The sequence below is a fragment of the Corylus avellana genome, chromosome ca7, assembly GCF_901000735.1.
Source record: "Corylus avellana chromosome ca7, CavTom2PMs-1.0".
NCBI lineage: Eukaryota > Viridiplantae > Streptophyta > Magnoliopsida > Fagales > Betulaceae > Corylus > Corylus avellana.
In genome coordinates, this window is record NC_081547.1 from 10070769 (window position 1) to 10094674 (window position 23906).

The window sequence follows — 23906 nt, forward strand, 5'->3', positions numbered from 1 at the left end:
GGATTTCTTCAATGTTTGGGAAGTTTAACTAGATTATCAGCATTTAAAGGACTTGATATTTTTTCTTTTAAATCAGTTAGTGATGAATTATGAACTTTTACCTGAGGTTTGTTATTTTTGCCACCTTCTCCAAACCGCGCACTCCTCCAGCACATCTAGGTTTGCTCAGCACTACAGGGAGGAAGTAATATATTCTTTGGATAATCATATGAGCAATCTACCATATCATACAAGAATTTTGTAGCGATATGTTACAGTGTCATGGGCAGAACCTGTCCATGTAATTGACAGGGTTGTGATATATGTGTTTAGCTATGTAAAACGTTTGCATTTTGTCAGCATAAATTGTGAACCTATTATCATAGACTTTGACTAAGGAATCTGGACACATCTTCGAGCAGACAATAGTCAGGGAAGAAAGAATTTAACGGAAATGCAATGGTTATTTTGAAAGGGAAATGTTATTTCCAAAGCAAATTATGTTAATTCCAGAGCACAAAGTAATGCCTAATTGATTGTGCAGTAACATGCTTCGCTAGGGGTGACAATTTGTGTTTCCGTGTCGGGTTTGGATTGTGTCAAAGGTGTATAAAACAAATCTAATTAAAACAGCTTTGCTATAATGGTTTTGTAAACGAAACCCTAAGTGCCATTTCTCTTCTCTTTTGGTTTGATGTATATCATGTTACATGAACTCTTATTATCCCTTTTGTTTTGATGTATCCAGCTGAATCTAAGGAAATTATAACTTTGTTGCTGTCGATCTCTTTTACTGTTTGAAACCACTTAATGACTCTGGAAGATTTAGCTTGAGTTATCAAATTTGCTGGTCAATAGTGGTAACTAAAAAGGAATTGGATGCAGGTGGTGCTTCCTTGAGAATGCTTATGAGCTATGATAGCGTGACCTCCTGCCATTTTGAACCCACCAATCATATTATGGCTCAAATGAGTGTAATAATTCTGTTTTCTGGTGAAACACAATTTGGATTCAGAATCTAGGTTAGGTAATATTTTCTATGCATTTTTCCATAATGATCTTATGGGATTAGGGATCATTGTTGTTGGAAATTGTATAATTCTTTGAAAATTTGGCATGCAGAATTTCCAGTTATCCTTTTTCCAATGTACCACAGTGTGGAGGTTGTTCTCATCATATAAGTCAGAGTGTCTCTGAATGGCAAAGAGAAAAGGCGGTGTATTTTTATATCATTTTTATGATATATCTTTTTAGAAGTATAGTGCATATGTGACAGAGTTCTGGGGTTAAATTATTGATATCAAAGGTTAGGTGTGTACACAGGAGTAAGATCTTAGAGAAAACTGACAGCCTGTTAAGTGATTAGCCGGGATCTTTTGAGACTGTTTCGTTTATAGTGCGTCAGATGTATTTGATTTGTTTGTGTGTATATTTTCCCTCTATGAAGATTCTGCTTGGTGGTGACATTATCATAGTGGCGTATACAATACTTGATAGATGTCTATGCTTTTTGACATCAAAGATGTGTCTATTCTTAAGTAGATTGGGTTTTCCAGGTGGTGGGTAATTTGTTATATGCGGTGCAGGAAGCATCATTTTGAAGGTGCTTACTTGGCAGAATTAATCATTTTTCGAGTCTGTACTGATTAAATGACATGTCTGAACTTTGTTGGAAAATTAATTTACTGTATGCAGTACACAATGAGTTTTATTATTATTATTATTATTTTTTATTTTTTCTATATATATATATATATAAATTTCTACCTTGTCACTTCAAAGTTGTACACTTCTTTAAGAATCTTATAGTCAACCTATCTTCATCTTTTTAATACATGTATTTTTCATGTAGCAGGTGCTTTAAAGGCAGGGAAGGAAGTTGAGGCTGTTGCGATAATTTCTCTCTGGGAGACATGGATCAGAGTACTCAACTTCTTCTGTGTTCTTTTCCCCGTCTTTTTTCTACTTGATATAGTTTGGACTTAGCCTTAATATTGCTAGTTTGATTTTTTTTTTTCCTTTCTTAAATTCTTTTGAAGGGCTTTCTGATCTCTTTTTATTAGTTTATTTCTAGGTGGTCTTGATGCAAGCAAAATTGTATGTGGTTATAATGATTGTCTGTCTTCCCTGTGCTAGATAATATTTATGGCTCAAATATTGTTTTTGGAATTTGAAACTCACTGGGCGTAAAGATAATTTAATTTTCTTTTAAATCAATGAGCTGGGAGATATCTATATTGTCAGAACTTCTAACCAAATGTTGGTCTGACACGATGTAATGTTGAGGACCAATGAGTAGAAATGATACTTGATTGACTTCTAGCCCTGTGAGCCTCTTACAATGTTACTGTTAATAGTTAATAAGCTCTCTAGTATACAGGACTGTTGATAAAGTTTGTCTCATTACCGTGATGCTAATCCTCTGATCTTTCTTCTTAGGTCTTTAACTCAATAAGAACACAATATATTATTTCCTAATAAATGTCCTCTGCTTGCTATCAGAGAAAAATTACAGTTAACTAGGTCAGGTTTATGTTTTTTAACAATTAGTTGTCCTTTGATAACTTCCTTTGTCTGAAACTTTATGAACACTATAGACAGCCTGACAGTTATTGTTAATTTGATATTCTTGGAGTTGTTATTATGTGAATAGTAAAGTTGTTTTCGAGTTTCATCACAATAGCAAACACTTGTTCATTGGATTTAAATTGAAATGAACATAAACCAAGGACCAGCAGCCCAGTGTCTCTTTTGGATGTGTTTAGCAATTAGTAATTTTGTGTTCAAAGTAAATGGAGAAACAAAATACTTATGTGATGTAGGACAAGATGAAGTGTGGATGAAATATAGTACATGAGAAAGATGGTTTAATAGTTGCAGGTTGTTCTGAGGTGATGGAGCATTAATGGATTTGGGTTTTAGGGAATTGGAGTTGCAGAGGTTGTTTGATGTGGATAGTTTTGCTTAACAACAGGCAGACTTCATGGTGAATACTGCAGAAATTGAAAGAAAGAAAGAAAGAAGATCATGATGATGGTGATGAAGTGTGGTTGAAATATGGTTCATGAGAAAGATGGTGTAATAGTTGTAGGTTGTTCTGAGGTGATGGGGCATTAATAGATATGGGTTTTAGGCATGATAGATTGGAGCTGCAGAGGTTGTTTGATGTGGATAGTTTTGCTTAACGACCGGCAGACTTTGTGGAGAATACTGCAGAAATTATAAGAAAGAAGAAGAAGAAGAAGAGGGACATTCAATTCTAAATTCGTTTGATTACAACTGAATAAATTTATTGCCTAGCAAACTTGATTGGAAAGTAAATGTCTTCCACCAATATGGAAAGTAAGTCAGACACAATCTTACCTGAGGAGCACTAGCTGCGTACTCAATAGAGCACTCAACGGACTCAGATACTGCTAGAAACACTTGAACAAATTTAACCTTACATTGAATAGAATCTATGCAGTATTTTGCACAAAATTACGATTATGCCACTACTTATAAAAAGAAAAATCCCATAATTTTCTTGAGCTATTGCTTAAGTTTAAAACGGATTTAATCATATACTGATTCTTTCAAGGCAACGTCGAAGACCATGCAAATCTTGTTTGATGCTTGACATCGGCCCCCCATGTTAAAAACCTAAATTGCCAAAACTGGAAAATTGCAAAAGAAACGGCAACTGAATCCTCTTTTTTGCAGCCGCATCATTGTGCCTTGCTGCTGTTGTTGTTGGTTTCTTTTTGCAGCAACTCTGCAATCTGTATGCCTTTATCTGAACAAGTCGCTGAATGTGTTACAATGAACACAGGACTCTCAACAGATGTAGTGGACCACAGAAACGGCGACTATACCAATATTAAAGATGCAGAGAACCCTCAATTGGGAATGTTTGATAAGCCCCTTCCTTGCTTTGGCTGCGGAATTGGATGGTTTTCGTGAGTTTTCATAGCTCTTCTCTTCACTATCTCTCTCCATCTCTCTCCCATTGTGTGTGTCTTGATGGCTGCATTTTCTCTTGCAGTCTTTTGCTAGGATTTGCATGCCCGCTGCTGTGGTACTATGCTTCAATTCTTTACTTTAGAAAGTACTATCATAAGGATCCAAGGGAGCGGGATGGACTTGCTGCCAATACAGTTGCTGTAAGTGCAACACTCGCTGTTTAATCTTATGCTTTGTTTGCTAGTTTATTTTTTTCAACTGGTATATGACAACCTTTATAACCTCTTATCGCAATTGTTTTTTCTTTTTGTAATATCGAAACATTTTAATATGAGCGGTGCTACTAATTGAGATATGAATATAGTGAGTTGCACAAAATAAAAATGGGTTAAATATACTCAAGTTCCCTGAACTATCAACCATTTTCAAAAAAGTCCCACGAAGACATGTGTGACACTTGGAATATATCAAACTACAATTTTGTTGCAATTAAGCCACTTTTTTGTCATTCTTCCGAAAATACCGCTATTTTCTTTAAAAAAGAAAAAAAATTAAATTAAATTAAATTTTGATTAAATACTAAAAAACATAGAGAAATGTTCGATTAATATAGAAGGAATTTGTATGAAATTTTGATTGTTGGCTTTAGTTTTTTAATGAAATTTTAGAAAATAGGAGTATTTTTGGAAGAATGACAGAAAAGTGGTTTAATTGCAACAAAATGATAGTTTGATGTATCTAAATGTCACAGCTGTCAGTTTATGGGACAATAATAAATGGATGTTAATTGAGGGGCCAAAGTATATTTATCCCAAAAAAAAAATTGTTTTTGCGTCTATTCAAAGACCTGAAAATGTTTTATAAGATTACAAAGTGTCCATTGAGCGCCTTTATAAGATTGAAAAGTGTCCATTGAGAACCTTTATAAGATTAAAAGTGTCCATTGAGCGCCTTGCGGCTATGTCATAATAGATCCAAACACTTGTCCCGGATCATCTCTCACTCTTTCTTTCTTTCTTTCTGTTTGAAGGGATGGGGGTGGGCCGTGGGAGGGGACAGATAAATTTTTCACAATTGATCAATACAACATTAAATAGTGGCACTTCCCCTCCAATCCTACCAACACACACATACACAATGTGCTTGTACACAGTGCAAGCACAACCACAAAAAAATCTGCTTTCCCCACTTTTATCTATCTTCTCTGTAAAGTTGTGAAAAGCCAGGTAGTCACTGTTATTAGCAGATCTTGCAGTGAAAATTATTATATGGGCTCAATTGCAATGAATTATGATTGAAGCATGTGTATGCCATTTATCTTTTTCATTAATCCCAAATGTCATGGTTGTTGCGGGCTAAGCTTTGCCACTTATCCTGTGTACCTAAAGGCGGCTTACGCTTTTAATGGTATTAACAAAAATTGATCTTTTTTCATTAATCGCAAATGTTATGGTTTTTGCTGCAGGCTATGCTATGTACAATTGCTGTGATAATAACAGGAGCTGTTATTCTCTTATAGTCCTTTTTCACTACAATTATGCTCAAGTACCCATCATCATCCTCACCTTCCTTGAGGAAAAGCCTGAGCTGATGGTTTACAACTCTCAACTGGTCAAAGCTTCCTTGCAGTTCTTAAAGGTGCCAGAAGAAGGCAACTGTTTTAACTGAAGGTTCAGCTATGTGAATACCTAAAAGCAGTTTCTGGGTTTCCCTTTAGCGTTGTGCATAATACGAGCCTTGTATAGTAAGAGACCACAACTGCCATGAATTCTCTACATTTCTATTTAAATTAGCTAATCATAAGCATTTTATTTTATTTTTTCTGTTCATCATGACTTTTCAAATGCACTCTACATTCAATTATTTATAATTATTTTTTGTAGATTTTGTATGTGCATGGCGTGTTACATTTTTTTATTTTTGTGGGAATTATTCCCCTAGAGTTGGTGTTGATTATTATAATACAAAAATGAATTTGTTTACACTTGTACTCAATAATTAACTTGTTTGCATGGGAAATTGAATTCTCATGTAATTAAGCATGGAATCCCTGTCTGCTGTCTGTCTGGCAAACAAAGCTGTCGTGTTGACACAAGAAAACTTTGAGGGAACTCCATCGGCGTCGTGTCCGGAATTCTCTCCCCATCCTCCTCCTACTTGAGCACATTGGACAAAGCCGCCATCCTCGTTGACCAAGTCCAAGTCTAAACTCTGAAGCCTATTTTTAAGATTTTCAGTTTTCTCTTTAAATTCTTTTGGCTTCCGTTTAAGTTTTGAATAACTTTTTCGGTAAAAGATAACGGTTAAAAAAAAGGGGGCAAATGTAAAATTGGTCAACGTAATGTGGGTTTTTGATAAATAGTTATTTTTTTATTTTATTTTTTTCTTTTGGAGTTTAAAAAGTTATTGAACACTCTTTATGATAAGGAAAAAAAACAGGTCACATTATGATTGGTGTTAATGTGTCATATTAATGAATTTTGTCAACTTTTCTAACGATATAAACTTCTTTTTTTTTTTTCCTTTCTCCAGGGGTGTCTTCTCATATTATTTAAACCCCCTAAACTATTTGTCAAAACCCCGAACTACTTTCAAAAGTGATAAATACCTCTATATGGCATACCTGTGTAACAAAGAACTCCATCTCACACAAATTTAACTATTTTTTTGGCATGGTCATTGTGAAATTACAATTTTACCTTAAAATAATATTATATATATATAAAAAAAGAAAAAAAAAAAAAGATGGCATTGGGTGGCTGACCACCCCCAAGATGGGCGGAGGAAATGGTTGAACCACCCCTAAAAGCCTAGGAGAAGTTCGAGACTGAGATTCAAGAATGGGCTATGACTCAACCAAGGATGTCGCGTTGGCTTACAACCAATATGCCTACCAGATGTGCGCTTTCACGCCTTGCTTAACTTCCCGTTTTGTGTGAACTCTAGCCAACTCGACCTAGTGAGAGTCATGTCAAAGTGGCAGAAAAAGGCTGACAAGTCAGCAACTCAAGCCCCTAGCAGTTGAACCACTCCCAAGACCATAGGAGTGGTCAGTGGAGCACCCAACGCCAACCTCTGTTTTATTTTACTTTTTACAATGGCATTTAAGATAAAATTTGCACTTTCATAATGACCATATCGAAAAAAATAACTGAATTTTGTACGAAGTGAGTTATTTGTTACACGACGGTAAAACAAAAAATTATTTACCAATTTTGAAAACCCCAAAATTAAAATATCCATTATAAGTATACGAGAAGTTCACACAATGTTGTATTATAAAGTGTTTAGTTTATAAGTAAAAGAAACAAAAGTGTTGGCATCAAAGTTTAAAAGCGTGCTGTAAAAGTGTTGATCTTTTGAAAGCTTTGACAGGGAAAGGAAAACATACAAACAAAAGCAAAACACGCTTTCCTTAATTAACCTTTCTCTACTTCCCACCCACTGTCGCCCGCGGAATGTATGCCCGTCTCCTAATTTCTACTCTTTTTATTTTTCAATAAATGAACAATTATTTCAAAAAATTTAAGTTGATAATAAATAGGACTTCTGTTTTAGTTTAAATAAGAAATAAAAGCCTCAACTCCTCTACATTTATATTAAATTGCCACTAATCTCAAAAATTTAAATTAAAAATAAGAAATTTAATAATTTAATTAATATATATATATATATATATATATATATATATATATATATATATATATATATATAAACAAAGGCTGCAACATGCATAATTGAAAATAAATAAATAAATAAATTATAAGGCAAATAGTGGTTTTCAAGGAAACGTTAAAATTTTGAAATATTTGATAACGACTAAGAAAATGATTTTGTGTTTTTGGTTTTGAAATTTTTTAGAAAAAAATGTTTGAAGAAATTTCACTTTACACCTCTGAACTACTATGCGTTTTGACAAAACCCTTTAAATTTAAAAAAATTCTCAATTTAATCTCTTGAACTTTTAATTTGATTCAATTGACCTCCCTTCGTCAGTTTTTAAACTTTAGAAGTGATAAAATGACGTTTATACTCCTAAATTTTTTATAATATTTTAAATTTATCCTTAATTTCAAATTAAAAAGTTAAAAAATGAAAATCGAAGGGTAATTTAGTATTTTAGGCATTTTCGTTAGAAATTAACGATTAAAACTAACGAAAAAGGGTAATTTAGTATTTTAGGCATTTTCGTCAAAAATTAATGAAAAAGGTAAATTAATTAAAAAAAAAAGTTCATAAATGTAAATTGAAAATTTTTAAATTTTAAAAAGATTTTCTCTAAATGCGCAATAATTCTTAGAATAAAGTATGTTTTAAGAATAAACCCTCGAATCGAATCACTTGTTGGTGTTGGGGTATGGGGCTCGATTTTTGAGGTAGTGTTTTTCTTTTTTAAGAAAGTGAAGGAAGAAGATATATAGATAATGGCACAAATTTAGACTGATTTTGCGGTGGCACTTCCCTTGAAGATGGGATGGATGGATGGGTGGGTCTGGTGTGGATAGTTGTATGATGAGTGTGAGGGTTTTAGTCAAGCCCATTGTTTAACTACTACACAGTCTACCATCAATCGTGTCCCAATCTTGCAGCCAATCTCGCTGTCATTCTTACAGTGCCAGCCATGAGCCAACATTGGTGATGCCGCCCCCTTTCTTGTCTATCAAGTTTTCTAAAAAACACATTCTTTTTTCAATATCATTAACAGATTTAAAAGAATCTCTTTCAAAAATATGTGTTTTCGTGGCAGTTTTATAAAGATAAATGTTATGTACTGTATTATACGCTTATGTGACGATGATCATCAATTCTTGGATATTTTTTTTTTTTAGCAAAGATTAATCTAAGAGCAGTTGAGCATTATTACATTAGTCAAGTAAAATATGAATGTAAATTAAAAAAATAGTAATGCTACATATTGTACTCGTTCTATTGGATTGATGTGGTAATACTTATTAGTCATTAAAAAATAAAAAATAAAGAAGAGCTAATGGACATTGTCACATTAGTCTAGTAAGATGAATGTGTCGTATGTAATATTACTCAATTGATGATATGACAGTTCTCATCGACCTTTAAATCAACTTCTGTTAAAAGAAAAAAAAAAAAAAATCTGAAGATTGATGGACATTGTCACGTCACAGTAGTCAGATCTTCGTACGAAAATGTAACTATGAGAGTGAAAGTGTGTATATCATTTACATTTTCCATTTAGAGAAAAAACAGAAGACCCCACAGTAATTATTATATACCACCTCTCCCCATTTTCAGCACTTAAATACGTAATTCGTGTATCTTTATCAAGCGATTCAAGCCACAAGCTGAGAGGCAAAGCACATAAAAGCAAGCAAAAGGGCAAACAAACCCCAAAGGGGAAATACACAGAAAGCAAAACAAAAGCAAAGCAAAAATATCTGAAAAAGCTCATCATCTCAATTCTCATTTCTCACCCTCACCCACACCCACAAATAATGGAGGAAGAGGAAGACATCCTCCCACCATTTTGGCTGCAGAACACCAACAATCTCCGCCCCCGCCGCCGCCGCTCCTCCTCCCTCTTCCTCAACTCCGGTCTGCTTCTTGTACTCTTGCTGGTCATCGCCCTTTTCTTCATCTTCGTCCTACTCCCTTCCTTTCTCTCTTTCTCCTCGCAAATCTTTAGACCCCATCTGGTGAAGAAGAGCTGGGATTCCCTAAATCTAGTCCTTGTTCTTTTCGCCATTGCCTGCGCCTTCCTCAATGGTAACCACAACAACGAAGATCGAAGCGTTTCAAATGCATCGCAAGAGGCTAACAAGTCAAACCCTTCGACACCGCATCCATGGTACGAGTATTCTGATCGGACGGCTGGCTACAACACCACCACAAACAGGTTAAGGAGCAGCAGTTCCTACCCGGATCTACGTCAACAGTCTGCATGGGTGGCTGAAGATGAGCGGTGGCGATTTTGCGACGACACCCACATCAGCAATTACCGCTTTCCGGGCTCGGATCAGCTTCATCACCGCCAGCCATGGCAGGAGCCTCAAGAAGAAGACTCGGAGATGAAGACGAACACGAACACGAACACTATAGCTGTGGATACTTTCGACGGCGGCAGAGAGGAAGTTTCATCATATTCGCCTCCTCGGGCTCCTTCGCCACCGTTTCCGCCGCCACAATCCACGCCGGCGCGGCCGAAGTCGGTTAAGCGCATGGCAAAGAGAAGATCATATCAAGCTCTTGGGCACCACGAAAAGACTGAAAATGAAAGCCAACCTCCGCCTCCGCCTCCGCCTCCACCAGCGCCGGTGTTTCAACAGGCAGAGCAGAAGAGTTACGGCGAAAGGAACGAGAAGAAGAGATCACCAGGAGCAAAGAGAAGATCATATCAAGCTCTTGAGCACCACGAAAAGACTGAAAATGAAAGCCAACCTCCGCCTCCGCCTCCGCCTCCACCGCCGCCGTTGTTTCAACAGGCGGAGCAGAAGAGTTACGGCGAAAGGAACGAGAAGAAGAGATCACCGGGAGCAAAGAGAAGATCATATCAAGCTCTTGGGCACCACGAAAAGACTGAAAATGAAAGCCAACCTCCGCCTCCACCACCGCCGGTGTTTCAACAGGCGGAGGAAAAGAGTTACGGCGAAAGGAACGAGAAGAAGAGATCACCGGGAGCAAAGAGAAGATCATATCAAGCTCTTAGGCACCACGAAAAGACTGAAAATGAAAGCCAACCTCCGCCTCCACCACCGCCTCCGCCTCCACCACCGCCTGTGTTTCAACAGGCGGAGGAAAAGAGTTACGGCGAAAGGAACGAGAAGAAGAGATCACCAGGAAGCTCCGCTACCAAAGATTTCTTGATCTCGTTGACGGGGAAGAGGAAGAAGCGAAGGCAAAAGAGCGTCGAAAACCTCGACTCTATTCTAAATTCTCAACCCGCTTCGTCCCTTCCTTTATCGCCTCCGCCACCTCCTCCGCCGCTGCCTCCTCCGCCTTCTTCAGTCTTTCACAACCTGTTCTCTTCCAAGAAGACGAAGACCAAGAAGGTTCATTCAGTTCCACCACCACCACCACCACCACCACCAGCGCCAGCGCTGCCACCACGAGCTAAGACGGCGCGTAAGCCCCCATTGCCAGCAAAGACAAGCAGTTTCGACGAAAACGTGAGATCCGGGAACGAGTCGCCGCTGATTCCGATACCACCGCCGCCGCCACCATTCAAAATGCCGGCATGGAAGTTCGTGGAGCAAGGCGACTTCGTTAGGATCCAAAGCAGTACTAGTTCGCGTAGCGGTTCTCCAGATCGGTTGGATGAGACGGACGGCGGAGATCCATCGACGTCGACGCCGATGTTCTGTCCGAGCCCCGACGTCGACAACAAAGCCGATCGCTTCATTGCAATGTTTAGAGCAAAGCTCAAATTGGAGAAGATGAATTCTATCAAGCAGAAGCGAGTACCAGATACACACACTGTCGGCGGAGGAGCCGCTCCAAGTTAGATCGCCATGGTTTTTGTTTTTGTTTTTTTTTTTTAATTCTATTTTTCTGTTCAGTATTGACATTTGAATCTGATTATACATACATAGGCAGATACCAAGTTTAATTTTTTTTTTTTTTTTTTCATGGAGTTGGAAACAATGTATTTGTTATAGATGGGAAGTTTGTATATTATTGTTGTTAGAATGTTTTATATTCTCTTTTATTTTATGTTTTTTTTAGGATTTAGTAAGTATTTTTCTTATTAAGTTATTTATCTTTCATTTATTATTGTAATCAAACCTCTTGATTTGATTACCATATTTATATTATTATTATTATATAAATAAGGACATTTTGTATTATATAAATTACAAACTTGCATTAGGTTTCATTTAAAAAAAAAAAAAATCGCCCCTTTTTTTAGAGACATAAATTTCCTCCAAATCAGTTTAGAGAAAATATCTTTCAACCCATTTAAAATAGTGACATTTAAAATACACATTAAATTCTTAACGTCATTAATAGCAGTTTACTAACTTAGACTAACGTTTTTAATGTTTATAAACACTTGACACTATTTTAAATATGTTAGAAAATATTTCTTCCGGGCAAATTTCTGTCATTTTTTAAAATGTTTTATATAAAATTCTACTTGTCAGAATTTGTATTTGTACCAAAGCAAACCATTACCAAACCAAAGGTGTATGACTTTGTTTGGCAAAGCAAAGCAAACCATTACCAAACCAAAGGTGCATGACTTTGTTTGGCAAAGCCTTTTCATTGGACAGTTGATATAAATGGATATAAAAAAAAAAAATGTAAAAATGTTTGGTATAAAAAAGTGAAAAAATAATATGAAAAAGTAAAAAATTTTATTTTATAGTGATTTTTTTTATTTAAATAATAATAAAAAATGAATAATGTGATATAAAAAATAAAAAAATACAAATATTTTTATGTTAATTTTTTTTTTTTTAGAAATAATGATAAATAGTAATAAAAGAAAAGGAAAGGATTGCCAAACAAAACCCACGGTGTTCGTTATTTTTGGAAGAAAAAGGGGAATGAATAGGAATACGTGTATGTGTTTGGAGTTTAGCTGTCTTTGGCGTCTGCTTGCGCGAGAGAGAGACAGAGAGTGAGTTGGCAATTAGCGTGTGACAGATAAGTAGAAGAGGCGAGCGGGAGAAGTAGCAGTTGGCTCTTTGTCGGCATCTGAAAGATATTTGTTTAAGGTAATGGAGAAGTAATGTTTTATATATATATATATAGGGGGCACAGCTGGGCACACACGTTTATGTCATGCACTTTTGATGTGATAAACCATTGTCTGATATGATTAATTTAAGTTAAACTAATTATAGGACATAGAGCGGTTTTAGGAATACTGAGGAGGAACTTGGGAAATTATAATTTGGCTTATTATGTTGGTTTCACTTTAGGGTTTATCAAATTTTAACACGACTTGCAAATTCAACATAAATTCAATACGAAATTAATAAAATAAGGTTAAGAAATCTAAACAAGCCACTCCTTACAGCCGCCATGAGGTAGTTACTACTCTCAAAGGTCTAGAAGGTGGCTAAACTGCCCAAAAAGCTTTGAGGGTAGTTGAATAGCCAAAATAGAGGTGGCTACCACCCCTTAATTTTATTTTTAATTATTTTTTTATTCATTTTAAAAGTTTTTAATTTTTTTTTATTGGGCCATATGCACGTGACATGTTGTGATTGGTTTGATGTGAAAATCCATTAGTTTTATTAACGAAAAATGAACGAAGGTACCATCTCTGTAATTAGCTATAAACGAAATATCATCTATCATACAAAATAAAACTTAGGTGAAAAAAAGAAAAATCGTTAAAAACCCAAATATTAAAAGGGCACTTAACCCTAAATAGATTAGGTTAGAGACTTATACAGTTGACTAATATGATATTATACGACAATTAAGGCTATCAATTTTTTATACAACCCACAAATCCGTCTCAAAATTAGCGAGTTATAATAGAAAGGTCTTAACACATTTAACTAAATAGATCGGTTACTCATATTTCCACATAACTTGAACACGAAATGTCAACCCCAATGGCACCAGCAACATATTGATACCAGGTTGGTACCTGTTCATGGTCCTACTAAGTTGACTTCTTTAAATGCAACATGCAGTGTCAATAGCTCACAAGTCTAAGAAAATCAAGCTCTGGAATCAAATGAAAAGCTATGCTTTGCTGTGAGCCAATCGTTTGAGTAGGTCTTGTAGAGATTGCTCGCGCTTTATGTTCTCGACCCACCTCGCTTTGATTCTGACTCGCTCAATGCTTCTTTTCAAATTCATACCAAAAGAAGGATGCATACGGCTTCCAAAAAACTCTTCTATCTCATCAGCCTTTTCATTGCTGCAAAACTGCCACATGACAAAACTCAGGGAGTGAGCCATTTGTTGTTAGGATCACTAATGGATACCTTTAACAAATACCATAAATGTGTCGTACACCAACATTGTTTAATCAATTCCATCACTCAACTGAGCACCGAGTGTCAAAGAAATTCAGCAGTTCAACCTTTTTTTTTTTTGTAAAGTCCACTTAACCCCCTCAAACTACCACTCCAATGACAATTTACCCCCTAAACTATCAATTGCGACAATTTACTCTACCAAACTACCAAAACAATGACATTGTACCCATAATTTTAACAAAATGATAAAATTACCCTTACTAAAATAAAAACAAAAAGGCTAAAATTTATTTATTTATTTATTCAAAATTTTAAGGGTATTTTTATCTTATTCAAAATTTTATAGGGGTAATTTCATTATTTTGCTAGCATGGGAGACATTGTCATTGTTTTGGTAGTTTGGGGGATAAATTGTCGCAATTGATAGTTTGTGGAGTAGATTGTCATTGGAGTGGTAGTGTGGACTTCACCCTTTTTTTTTTCTTTGAGTGGACTCCAAACTCACCCAGTCTAACTTACAAGTGGCTTAGGGCTTGTTTGGAAACACTTTTTGTCCAAGTTTTTATACTTTCTAGCGAAAAAGCAAAACCATAAATAGTTTTGCCAAATGAACCCTTATGTAATCATATCAGAACATATTTTCAACCAAAAAACAAAAAGCACCCACTAAAAAGTTCTGCCATATGAACCCTTAAACACTCATCTTCCACTGTACTCGTTTCTTGGACATAATTGAGTAATTTGAGGATGGTTCTTTTGCTGGTGATGAACTTCGTCATAAAAATACAACCTAACTTGTCAAGGTGATCTTTTAACTAATGAATATGCCCTTGAGAAGTCTCAAATTATAAATCTTAAATATTTTATTGCTATGTGGTAATCACCCTGAAAAGCTATATAATACGTGTTAGTTTTAATATTTTGTTTGAAATTGCGTTACAGAGCTTAAAAAGTACTTTTAGTACCTAAAAAGTTGTGTCAAACAAAAAACTGGCATGTTTGGTAAAAGACTCCAAAAGTTTTTATTTTTTATTTTTTTGACTTTTTTTACTCTAAAAATGACCAAAACGCACTTCTGACAAAAACTTAAAATTGAAACATTTGCCAAAAAGGTCTTTTTGATTTAAAAGCTCGATTTTTTAAATATAATCCCAAACATGTCGTATTGTCCATGCTTTACTGAAGTCAGGGTATAGGTGGACATAGGCAACAAGACTGCTGCCCACCAAAGCTTGACAGGTCCAACTGTGATGCATCTAAAGTACTATTTGTGAGGCCAAACTGCATATGTCAAAATATGATAGTGGACAAATCAAGGTACATAGAACTTCTCTTTACCTAGTCAACCAATGAATCACAGCAAACTGCATTTGTAAATATAGACTAGAGATGCAGGACATGTACTACTGCTATTTAACCAGGATGAATTACTTACCAAAGTGACAATGTTGGTAATGAAATAGTGCATTAGCATTCCAGCACCATATTTGTTGAAGATCAATTCCCAATTCTCCTGCATTTATCATCAAACATAAGACTCACATATCATAAAATTTAAAGCGAAACCTTCCTGATTGATAGATGACATTTAATGTTAAATTAGTCTCTTTCTTAACTCCTATTTGTAGTACTTTCCCGACTATGTCACCAATTGAACATACTCCCAATTATTTCCTCAACACAATACGATAGTAATAGTCAAAAAGTACAAATCAACATGCCGATGTTACCCAGGAACTGCATACCTTCAACCATCTCCATGCTACTTCACGGCCTTCTGAGCTTATCCCGCCAAGCACGTAAATAATATCTTGATGTCGAACCTGAAAGGATAGTGAGATATAGCAACAGTAAGACCGGCATGGAAGATGAGGCTGTTAAGAACCATAAGTTAGTATTCACAGTCAATACCTCATCAGACAACATAAAATTCAGAGCCTCAAGGACTATAGTAGGGTCTGGACAAGATGCAATATGGCCTGCATAAGGCCAAAATGAATGAATTAAATCTAAATGGCTTTCACCGAAAAAAGAGACACAGGATAGTGGATTGTCGAGCTACGCATTTGAGCTCAAATGTTATTAAATCTTACGTAAAACTGGTTCCTTCTCTTGCACTGTATCAGCTTCTCTATAAATATTCAACAGGGAATCAAACCCGTTCCTGTTTGTGGTGTTAGTGTTCAGAATGACAGCAACATAAGCAGCCTGCAGAGCATATAGCACATCTGCATATCAACTTTGAATAGGCCCCTATAAATGAGCTAGTGATTTAGATATACGGGTAAAACTAAGTACCTTTCTAGTGTCAGCTGAAAGGAGTGGAGTATTTCTATCATTCAGTAAAGTCTGAAAGCGTCGTATTGCTTCCTTGTGAGTTTTATCATGGCTGAAAGTAGCCAAGGCAAGAAAGACTCTTCCTCTCAATAGTGCACTTAAATGACTCTCTCCAGATATTGATTCCCAGCCTGATTTTCTGCATAAAGAACAAAAAAATTGATATTTAAGTGTACCGAGAAGCTTAATCACTCTGTTATGCAGTACCAGTAAATAAAATATGACAGTAATGTGATTGTAATGCCAAGGAGACTGCAAAACACCATAAAGATGAAGATACTTATTTTGACAGATAGGTACTCAGTTTGATTGCCATTATATGCACAATTGCAAGATAACCAAAGGAAAGTTCTTTTCAATTTTTCCATGTTGTTTGTCATTTTGCATAATACACCTTGTAGCACAAATTTTGGAAGATATACACCATGCTAGTTCACTCTAGCATACATCCAACCTACTATCTCACCCCTAACCAAGAAACTCGCATAAAGATTAACAAACTCATCTCCACTCAAGTAAACAATCATGAAAAAGAGGTTGGAATGAAGATGGCCATCAGTATATTAAAAATGTATGGTGATTGTTCTTACTCGGAAGAAAACAGGAGGAGATTAATGAAAAATTGTTTCAACTCATTCACCAAATCTGGGATGGCATCACCCGAGATCTTCACAACTTCATAACACACCTGTTGTGTATATCACTTTATAAGTTCTGATAACTATTTGGTGTAAATGGTAATGTTATCAAGTTACAGAAGTTATTCTTACATCAATGAGTTTTGATACCACAATATAATCAAGCTCTTTTCTGTATACATCCATCAAGGAAAGCAATGACGAGAGTGGTTCTTTGCAAGCTTCACAAAGTGCATACATATCATCTAAAACGCCTGAAAAATGAGACTTAAAAGGAGTTATATGCTATTTGACTGTGATTAGAATTAATATTGGCATAAAATCAAGAGGAACCATCTACGAAAGCAACTGATTATAAAAAGAGGAAATATGTGGTCTTAATATGCTATTTGGTTGATTCATTCGTAGTTAAAAGTAACTGAAATATATAGTGAGAAAATGTCTTAAGTTAGCTGCGTCCTTTTCGTACTGTCATGGGGATGCTTCCTTGCTGTGGTGTGCACCCGGCCGAACAAGGGACCTACCTAAGTCAGAAATTAATCATAGTTCACCCTGGTGATTGGTTGTCAATGAACATAGCATGCCTAATGCACCAGTATAAGATCAGTTAATTTAATGTTGGACATGGTACACACCAAATTTATCTATTGCTGACAAGTAATTGCTCTCTACAGCTTTCCTAAGCTGAGCTGCAAGCTCATCTTCATATTTTACCCTGTAGAAACCACTCTGATCAGTATTGACTTTGACCCATAAATGTTCATCACATGTCTCTCTATTCTTTTCCTTGATTGAGCTTGAATTTTCGTCTGAAGAATGAACCAGTTCAGATATATCCAATTCTCTAAACTTTGTTTCCAAAAGGAAAGTCTTGCGCCTGTTGTATGAGCCAATGGACAAAGTTACTGGAATAATCCATAGTCTGTCATCATGAGAACCAGATGAAAGTAATTGCAACTGCAGATCCTAAAACTGTGTCAGATTTCCACAGATAATAAAGAAGGTAAAAGATAAAGACTACATTGTACTCTAGGCTTCAAATGCATGCATGTTTTCTTGCTAATAAATGATTAGACCTGTTCAAATTCCAAAATATTGTCTTTGGATTTTACAGAAACAACTGGATATCCTTTTTGCTTTGTCCAAGCATCCATCATTGAGTTTACTTGAACGCCAGATTCCTCTGAAAGAATGCTCCATAAATCTTCAGTCTTCGTATTTTTTCCAGCAAATCTTCTCATGTATGAACTTAAGGATTTCTGGTTTCAACAAGAAGTCACAGCATTAAAGATGTAACTTAAATCAAGGTTAATTTCTATCAACTTGTTACACAGTAAAATGATCACATTCAAGAAGCACAAGTTAAAATGGCTGCATTCTGTAAGACACGCTCCATCCCTTCAGCCATTTTTGTTCATAAATTTATGTGCTTAATATTTTGATTAAAGGAAAATGTTTACGATAACAATTTCGTTGTATAACAAAACTGTGGCGCAATATAGACTCCGGGGATGACTAAGATTCTTATTTTCCTCTAGCTCCAAGAAAACGAGAGACGTACCCATTATTGACAATGATCAGGGGAATAAGTGATCAAAGAAAGCTTCCACAATAAACTGGGGCAAAGAAAGAAACTAACTCTGATTTCTAATACATTATTAAATACCTAAAATGTAGAGTTTCTACCCAGAAAAAGATAAGGAAATACATAGCAAAATTATCCTGCTTAAGACCCTAAGTAACAGAAGGATTTTGAGTCAACCCACTGATCAAAGACAGTAGTATTACTGACATAAAATATGATCAGAAAAGAACATAACAGTCTCGGGGCTTACAAAGTGGCAGACATCTTGCAAAAAAATGACGTTAAACCATAAATGCCAAATAGTAGTTAACTGTGAATTTTCCAGGAAATGCTTATGAAATAATAATAATGAGACCCACGTAGAAGACTTACTATGAAACTATGGAATCATTATCTGGTCATGCATACAAAATTCACCTGACTCTGTAAATTAAGAACAAGAAGTCACACCTGGAACATATGATCACCAAGAAAACCCTGCAACATTCTTATGACAGCAGATCCCTTTTTGTAGCTGATATCATCAAATACCTCAATTATGGAACGAGCATGGTGTACCTTCACCTGAAAATATGCCAATCAGTATGTGAAGGATAAAACTGAATTGCATAGTGAAGTTGTGCTTAATATAGCATATTGCCTAAAAAAGTTTCTCGATTAGAGTAAGTCATAATTAGGAATTAATAAGATAGAATAAGTATTGGTGCTTCAATTTGGAGATGGATTATAAAATTTCAATAACTGTCACCTCCTTCTGCTAGATACTGCTCCACACCCACAAATGCACACACAGACACACATTCAGTTCACTATGTGTCAATACCTTTACTTTGGTGACATTCGGTGCAGTGTTTGAAAATTGAGTGCAAAATGCAAATTTCAGAAGCAGTTTTTCTATTATAAAATGCTATTTCTCATAGTTGATTTATCAATGTATTCACAAATAAGTTATGCATGTTTGATGTGTTACCAGAAAACTCTAGTACAAGTATTGACTATTATTTACCTCAATTGGATGTGATTGTTCCAGTGCATCCATACATAGGCCATCGGTTGTTAGTTCTAGAAATTGAGTCCAAATTTTCCATTCTGGAAACATACTGTCAACGGCCATATAACTTACCTGGAAATTTAAGATCGAATAGAGATACCAAAATCACAAGAATTCAATTTAGTTCAATACTTAGCAAGTGGAGGCTGCAATATAAGACAACATAAATTTACCCATGTTGCAAATCCCTCATTAAGCCATAAATGAGTCCACCATTCCATTGTTACCAGATTCCCAAACCATTGATGAGCTACTTCATGAGATACAACAATTGCATTCTGAAAAAACAAGAATATGATTTAAAGAACATATACAACTATTAATGAGATAAATGAAGAATCATATATTTCAGATTATTATGATTTCTATTGAAATTGATTTCTTGCTTGTTTCCAGATTTTTCCTATTGCCTTTGCCATATATATCCTTTAATGGGTTGGTTGCAGTCAAGCAATTATCATGTGTTGTGATTTATGAAAGGGGAAAAGAATTATTATATATATACAAAAACAGGCTTTAATTTCCATTTCTGGACAAACAGTAGCTGCTAGGCCTCATAGTCGATCGATAATTTTTAGGTAGCATCATAATGCAAAAGTGAAAAATCAAGCTAAAGGCATGTTTAGATATGTAACTTACGCGTTGCTTCCTGGCAGCTGTAGAAAGCAAATCATCGTAAAGTAGCTCATTTTCACGGTATGTGATCAAACCATAGTTCTCCATAGCCCCACCAGAAAATTCAGGGACGGCAACCATATCTAGTTTTGGAAGTGGGTAAGGAGTTGCAAAGTACCTAAATGATGCCATAAGCAGGTTTGAGTAGCATTGTCACCACAGAGAACATAAACAGTCTTCTCCCAAACTAAAAAAGAGAGAATGTTTAGTAATCTTTTTTGATTATTTGTCACCTATTCTATATTGTATACACTGTTCTGTTTTGTGGGAGCTGGGACCTTTATGGTTTAAGGAGGATGGGGACTCTGTAGTATTAGGCAAGCTTTTTATGGGGAAACCTGTGAGGAAAGAAATGCAAGTGTTTCTGGTATTCACTTTGGGTGCAATCATATAGTTCAGAGGCGCTAAATTGCTCCTTTATGTTTTTCCATTCGCTTGAGAGGGAAAAAACAAAAAAGAGGAAAGGGAAAAAGAAATCCTTTCTGTTTTGGCATAGAAGAAAGTATTGAAAAGTTAACCCTCCCTTGAACATCAGTGTAGACCAAACTCTATAGTTTTGAGATATGTTGTTTTCCTCCCTCATTTCTTACTTGTATGTTAAACTATGTCATGATGGATTTTAATTTTAATTTATTGATCTATGTAACCACAAGATTGAAGAACATAGAAGGTAAAACCTCCTCACGACCAAGAAAAAGAACAGTGAAATTACTTGGTATATAAATCGAGCGCCTTAACAGCAACATCTAAAGCAAACTTCCCTTTATCACTCTTTCCAACAGGGCAATATACACGAACCTTAATCCCTGCATGAGATCAGTTATATTACAAGGAAAAAATAAATGTGAATGAACCCCTGCCATACATGCTTACCATCAACTGTTGTTTCTTCAATATGATCAAACACACCAACAACAAAAGCCACCAAATAAGTTGACATGATTGGAGATTCCTCAAAATAAACAGTCTTAATGTTTCCATTAGGCTTTTCATCAGTTATTGGCATATTAGACAATGCTGTCAACTCTGCTGGCACATCTAGTTTTATCTTGAAGGTGGCCTGTAAAGAATGACAGGGCAATAAAGAACAAATCTCAGTTTCAAGGAAAATTAAATCACATAGAAGAACACAAATATGTGATTATGAACTCACGAGGACTTCACTCATTATTCATTAACACAACTATGTCATTACCATCAAAACATAAGCACAACCTATCACATATTTCTTTCATAGTGAATCAACATTAGTATCATTTTTCATTAAAACAAATCATCAAAGTATCTTCTACAATTTTTGCCACGACTAAGAGTGATGCAGACCAGTTTACACATGGCTTCATGTAGTCCAGCAAATTGAAACCAAGTAGAATAGCCAGAGTAAAACGGTCATATCCTTTAGTTCCAAAATCAAATGAAGGCGAGCTTCATGGCATTGGAAAGCTGATTGAAAGGAGCCACAATTTTTGTATTTTATAAAAAAAAAAATTCCAATTCTAATGTTTACTAGGTTAAAATGAGCTGTCAATAGAAGTCCGAAAATTTGGTGCAAGACTCTCGCTTGAGTGAGATTGTGACAGAATTTTCATCCGAGAGATCGCTTGACCTTCACTTGAGCAAGTTGCTATGATTGGGAAACCCAAGAGTTCGCTTGACCTTCGCTCAAGCGAAGATTGCGATTAGTCGTGGGACTAAAACTTCGCTCGACCTTCACTCAAACGAGTTTTGCTCTTTTTAATTAAGGCTAGTTATGTAATAAGGACGGTCTAGTCAGCTAGTTGTTGTCTTTTCTCTGTTTTATCAATAAGAATACTCTTGAGAGAGTTTTTCCTTAGTTTTCCGATAATTCTTAAAAGTTTTCTAGGATTTATATAAGGGTTGTTAGTTATTGTGCTTGCATATTCTGCTTCCCATTATGCCATGTTGTATCAAAAAGTTCTATTGTACCTGTTGTTTCTAATTTGGTCCTCTCTTGCATGGGAAGTTAGTAGTTTAGTAGGAATAAATCTTAACAGGGTTGGAATAAAATCCTTGGTTATTTGAATTTGCGTAAACTAGTATATTTGAATTTATGTAAACCTTTGCAACCCTAATTGAGTTATAGTTGTATAAGGATACTAGGAGTTTTAGTAGAGTTGCATTTGGTCTTTGAAAGGGTTGACTATAAAACCTTATTATTGCTTAATGAAAATCATAGTGGAGTCTTATTGAATCTTGCATGATTATAGGAGGACCAGTTTTCTCAAAGTAGTCAAAAAAACTATTCTTATCCTAATTTTCTTCTATCTTAAAAGTAAATATAGGATCAAAACAGAGGTCATATTCCGGGACCATATCAACTGTCCATTAATGTAACGCCATGAGTATCACGCATTTATAAATAAGAAATACTATTTAGTAGACTCATATACAATTGTCATACAGGATAACATGACAGTAAATCATAGTGGAGTTTTATTCAATTATGCATTATTATAGGAGAACCCACTCCCTTGAAGTAGCCAGAAAAATATTCTTACCCCTAATTTTCTTCCATTGGAAAGTAATATAGGATCAAAACCCAATCATCTTCCAGGACCATATCAACAATGTCACTTAATATAGTGTTTCCAAGCGCTAAAATAAGTAAAACAACAAATTATATCAAGGGTAAAAGGACATTCTCAATTATGTTTACCTTAAGCGCAGGTTCATCCCAGCAAGGAAAGCACCTCCTTGCTTCGACAGCTTCAAATTGAGTAACTGCCATGTTCTTCTTCACTCCTCCATCCACATAAGTACTGTAAAAAAAAAAAAAAAAAGTTAATTCTTTAACATGAATATACGCAAGAAAAACACCTGTCCGTTCATCTCCATAATTCTTAGTGTGTCTGATCATTCTCACTACACACTAGTAACTTAAAATTGAAAATTTTCGCTTTCTTCTTTCTTTTCCCCGATATTCTCAGCTCCCAAACAAGGGAAAAGCTGCACTTATGGACACATACTAGTATCTTATGAAGAAGCTTGCTGAAAATAAGCCATGTCAATTTCAATCACCAAAAAAAAAAAAAAAAGAGCCCACCATCTATAGAAACCCTTCAAGTGCTCGTTAAGGGCCGCAGAAAACTCAATCCCCAGAACTCCTTCACCAACACCAAGCACTTGATCAAAGACCAGCACGAGTGTCTCATCATCGCCGTCCAAAACAACATCACACGGCCGATACGTCTGATAAGATAATAAAATCAACGGCCGACGAGTGACGACCATGATGGAGTGAGCAAGGCAAGAGGCAGTTACTTACTTGGTTGTGAGAGCTGCTGGTGTACCAGACTTGGTGGATGACAAGCTCGAGAGTATTCAGGACGAGGAACTTTGTGTCTTCGAGGATGTTAAGGTTGACTTGCACGGTGCCGGAGAAAGTGCATTCCGACAGGTCGGTTTTGAGAGAAATATCATAACGTTTTGGGATTGCGAACTCCGGTAGCCTTGCTTGGCCTTTGAATTGCTTCGTCTCCATTTTCTCCAAAACTCCAATTTCTCTTCTGGGAGAATGGAGATGGTGTTTTGGAGTTATATGGAATTCGGAGATGCATTTCCCAACACCGCAACACGTGCTTACCTTAATTTGAAAGCTGGTCCTTTGTCGCTTTCTACTATGTTTGTATGGATAAGGTTTCTATATTTGTCGCTGTTGTTTTGAGAAAGTCAATGAGTTTGAGAGTTGAAAAGGATGTGTGAAAGCGAAACTTAAGCCTTGTCGCCTTCTCGCAAAATAATTATCTTCTAAGCTTTTAGAAATT

The 23906-nt window shown here is 35.8% G+C and overlaps 3 protein-coding genes across 5 annotated transcripts; 2 read left to right on the plus strand and 1 right to left on the minus strand.

The window, feature by feature from the left end:
* Positions 1-987: 987 nt before the first annotated feature.
* LOC132187220 (large ribosomal subunit protein eL20z-like) lies at positions 988-5814 on the plus strand. 3 transcript variants are annotated; one of them, XM_059601460.1, is made up of 5 exons: positions 988-1006; positions 1835-1902; positions 3791-3917; positions 4004-4121; positions 5387-5814. In XM_059601460.1, exons 2-5 carry the CDS (start codon positions 1893-1895, stop codon positions 5438-5440), a joined length of 309 nt encoding a protein of 102 aa, XP_059457443.1. In that variant the 5' UTR covers positions 988-1006; positions 1835-1892; the 3' UTR covers positions 5441-5814. The 3 variants fall into 3 exon arrangements, with proteins under 3 accessions (XP_059457443.1, XP_059457441.1, XP_059457442.1); XM_059601458.1 differs by lacking the exon at positions 988-1006 and adding an exon at positions 1024-1582 and having other exon boundaries at positions 3682-3917; XM_059601459.1 differs by lacking the exon at positions 988-1006 and having other exon boundaries at positions 1733-1902.
* A 3335-nt stretch (positions 5815-9149) lies between these two features.
* Positions 9150-11397, plus strand: LOC132187038 (pollen-specific leucine-rich repeat extensin-like protein 1). The gene has a single exon (XM_059601191.1). The coding sequence runs from the start codon at positions 9390-9392 to the stop codon at positions 11394-11396; it is 2007 nt and encodes a 668-aa protein (XP_059457174.1). The 5' UTR covers positions 9150-9389; the 3' UTR covers position 11397.
* Positions 11398-13246: 1849 nt separating this feature from the next.
* Positions 13247-23711, minus strand: LOC132187579 (aminopeptidase M1-like). The gene is made up of 19 exons (XM_059601929.1): positions 23408-23711; positions 23186-23331; positions 22799-22901; positions 20995-21181; positions 20834-20927; positions 20086-20239; positions 19620-19724; positions 19402-19518; positions 18846-18959; positions 17887-18069; positions 17446-17767; positions 16943-17064; positions 16763-16860; positions 16134-16311; positions 15929-16043; positions 15747-15814; positions 15581-15658; positions 15271-15348; positions 13247-13782 (listed from the first exon to the last, which is right to left on the minus strand). The coding sequence occupies exons 1-19, from the start codon at positions 23621-23623 to the stop codon at positions 13597-13599; spliced, it is 2664 nt and encodes an 887-aa protein (XP_059457912.1). The 5' UTR covers positions 23624-23711; the 3' UTR covers positions 13247-13596.
* Positions 23712-23906: the final 195 nt, after the last annotated feature.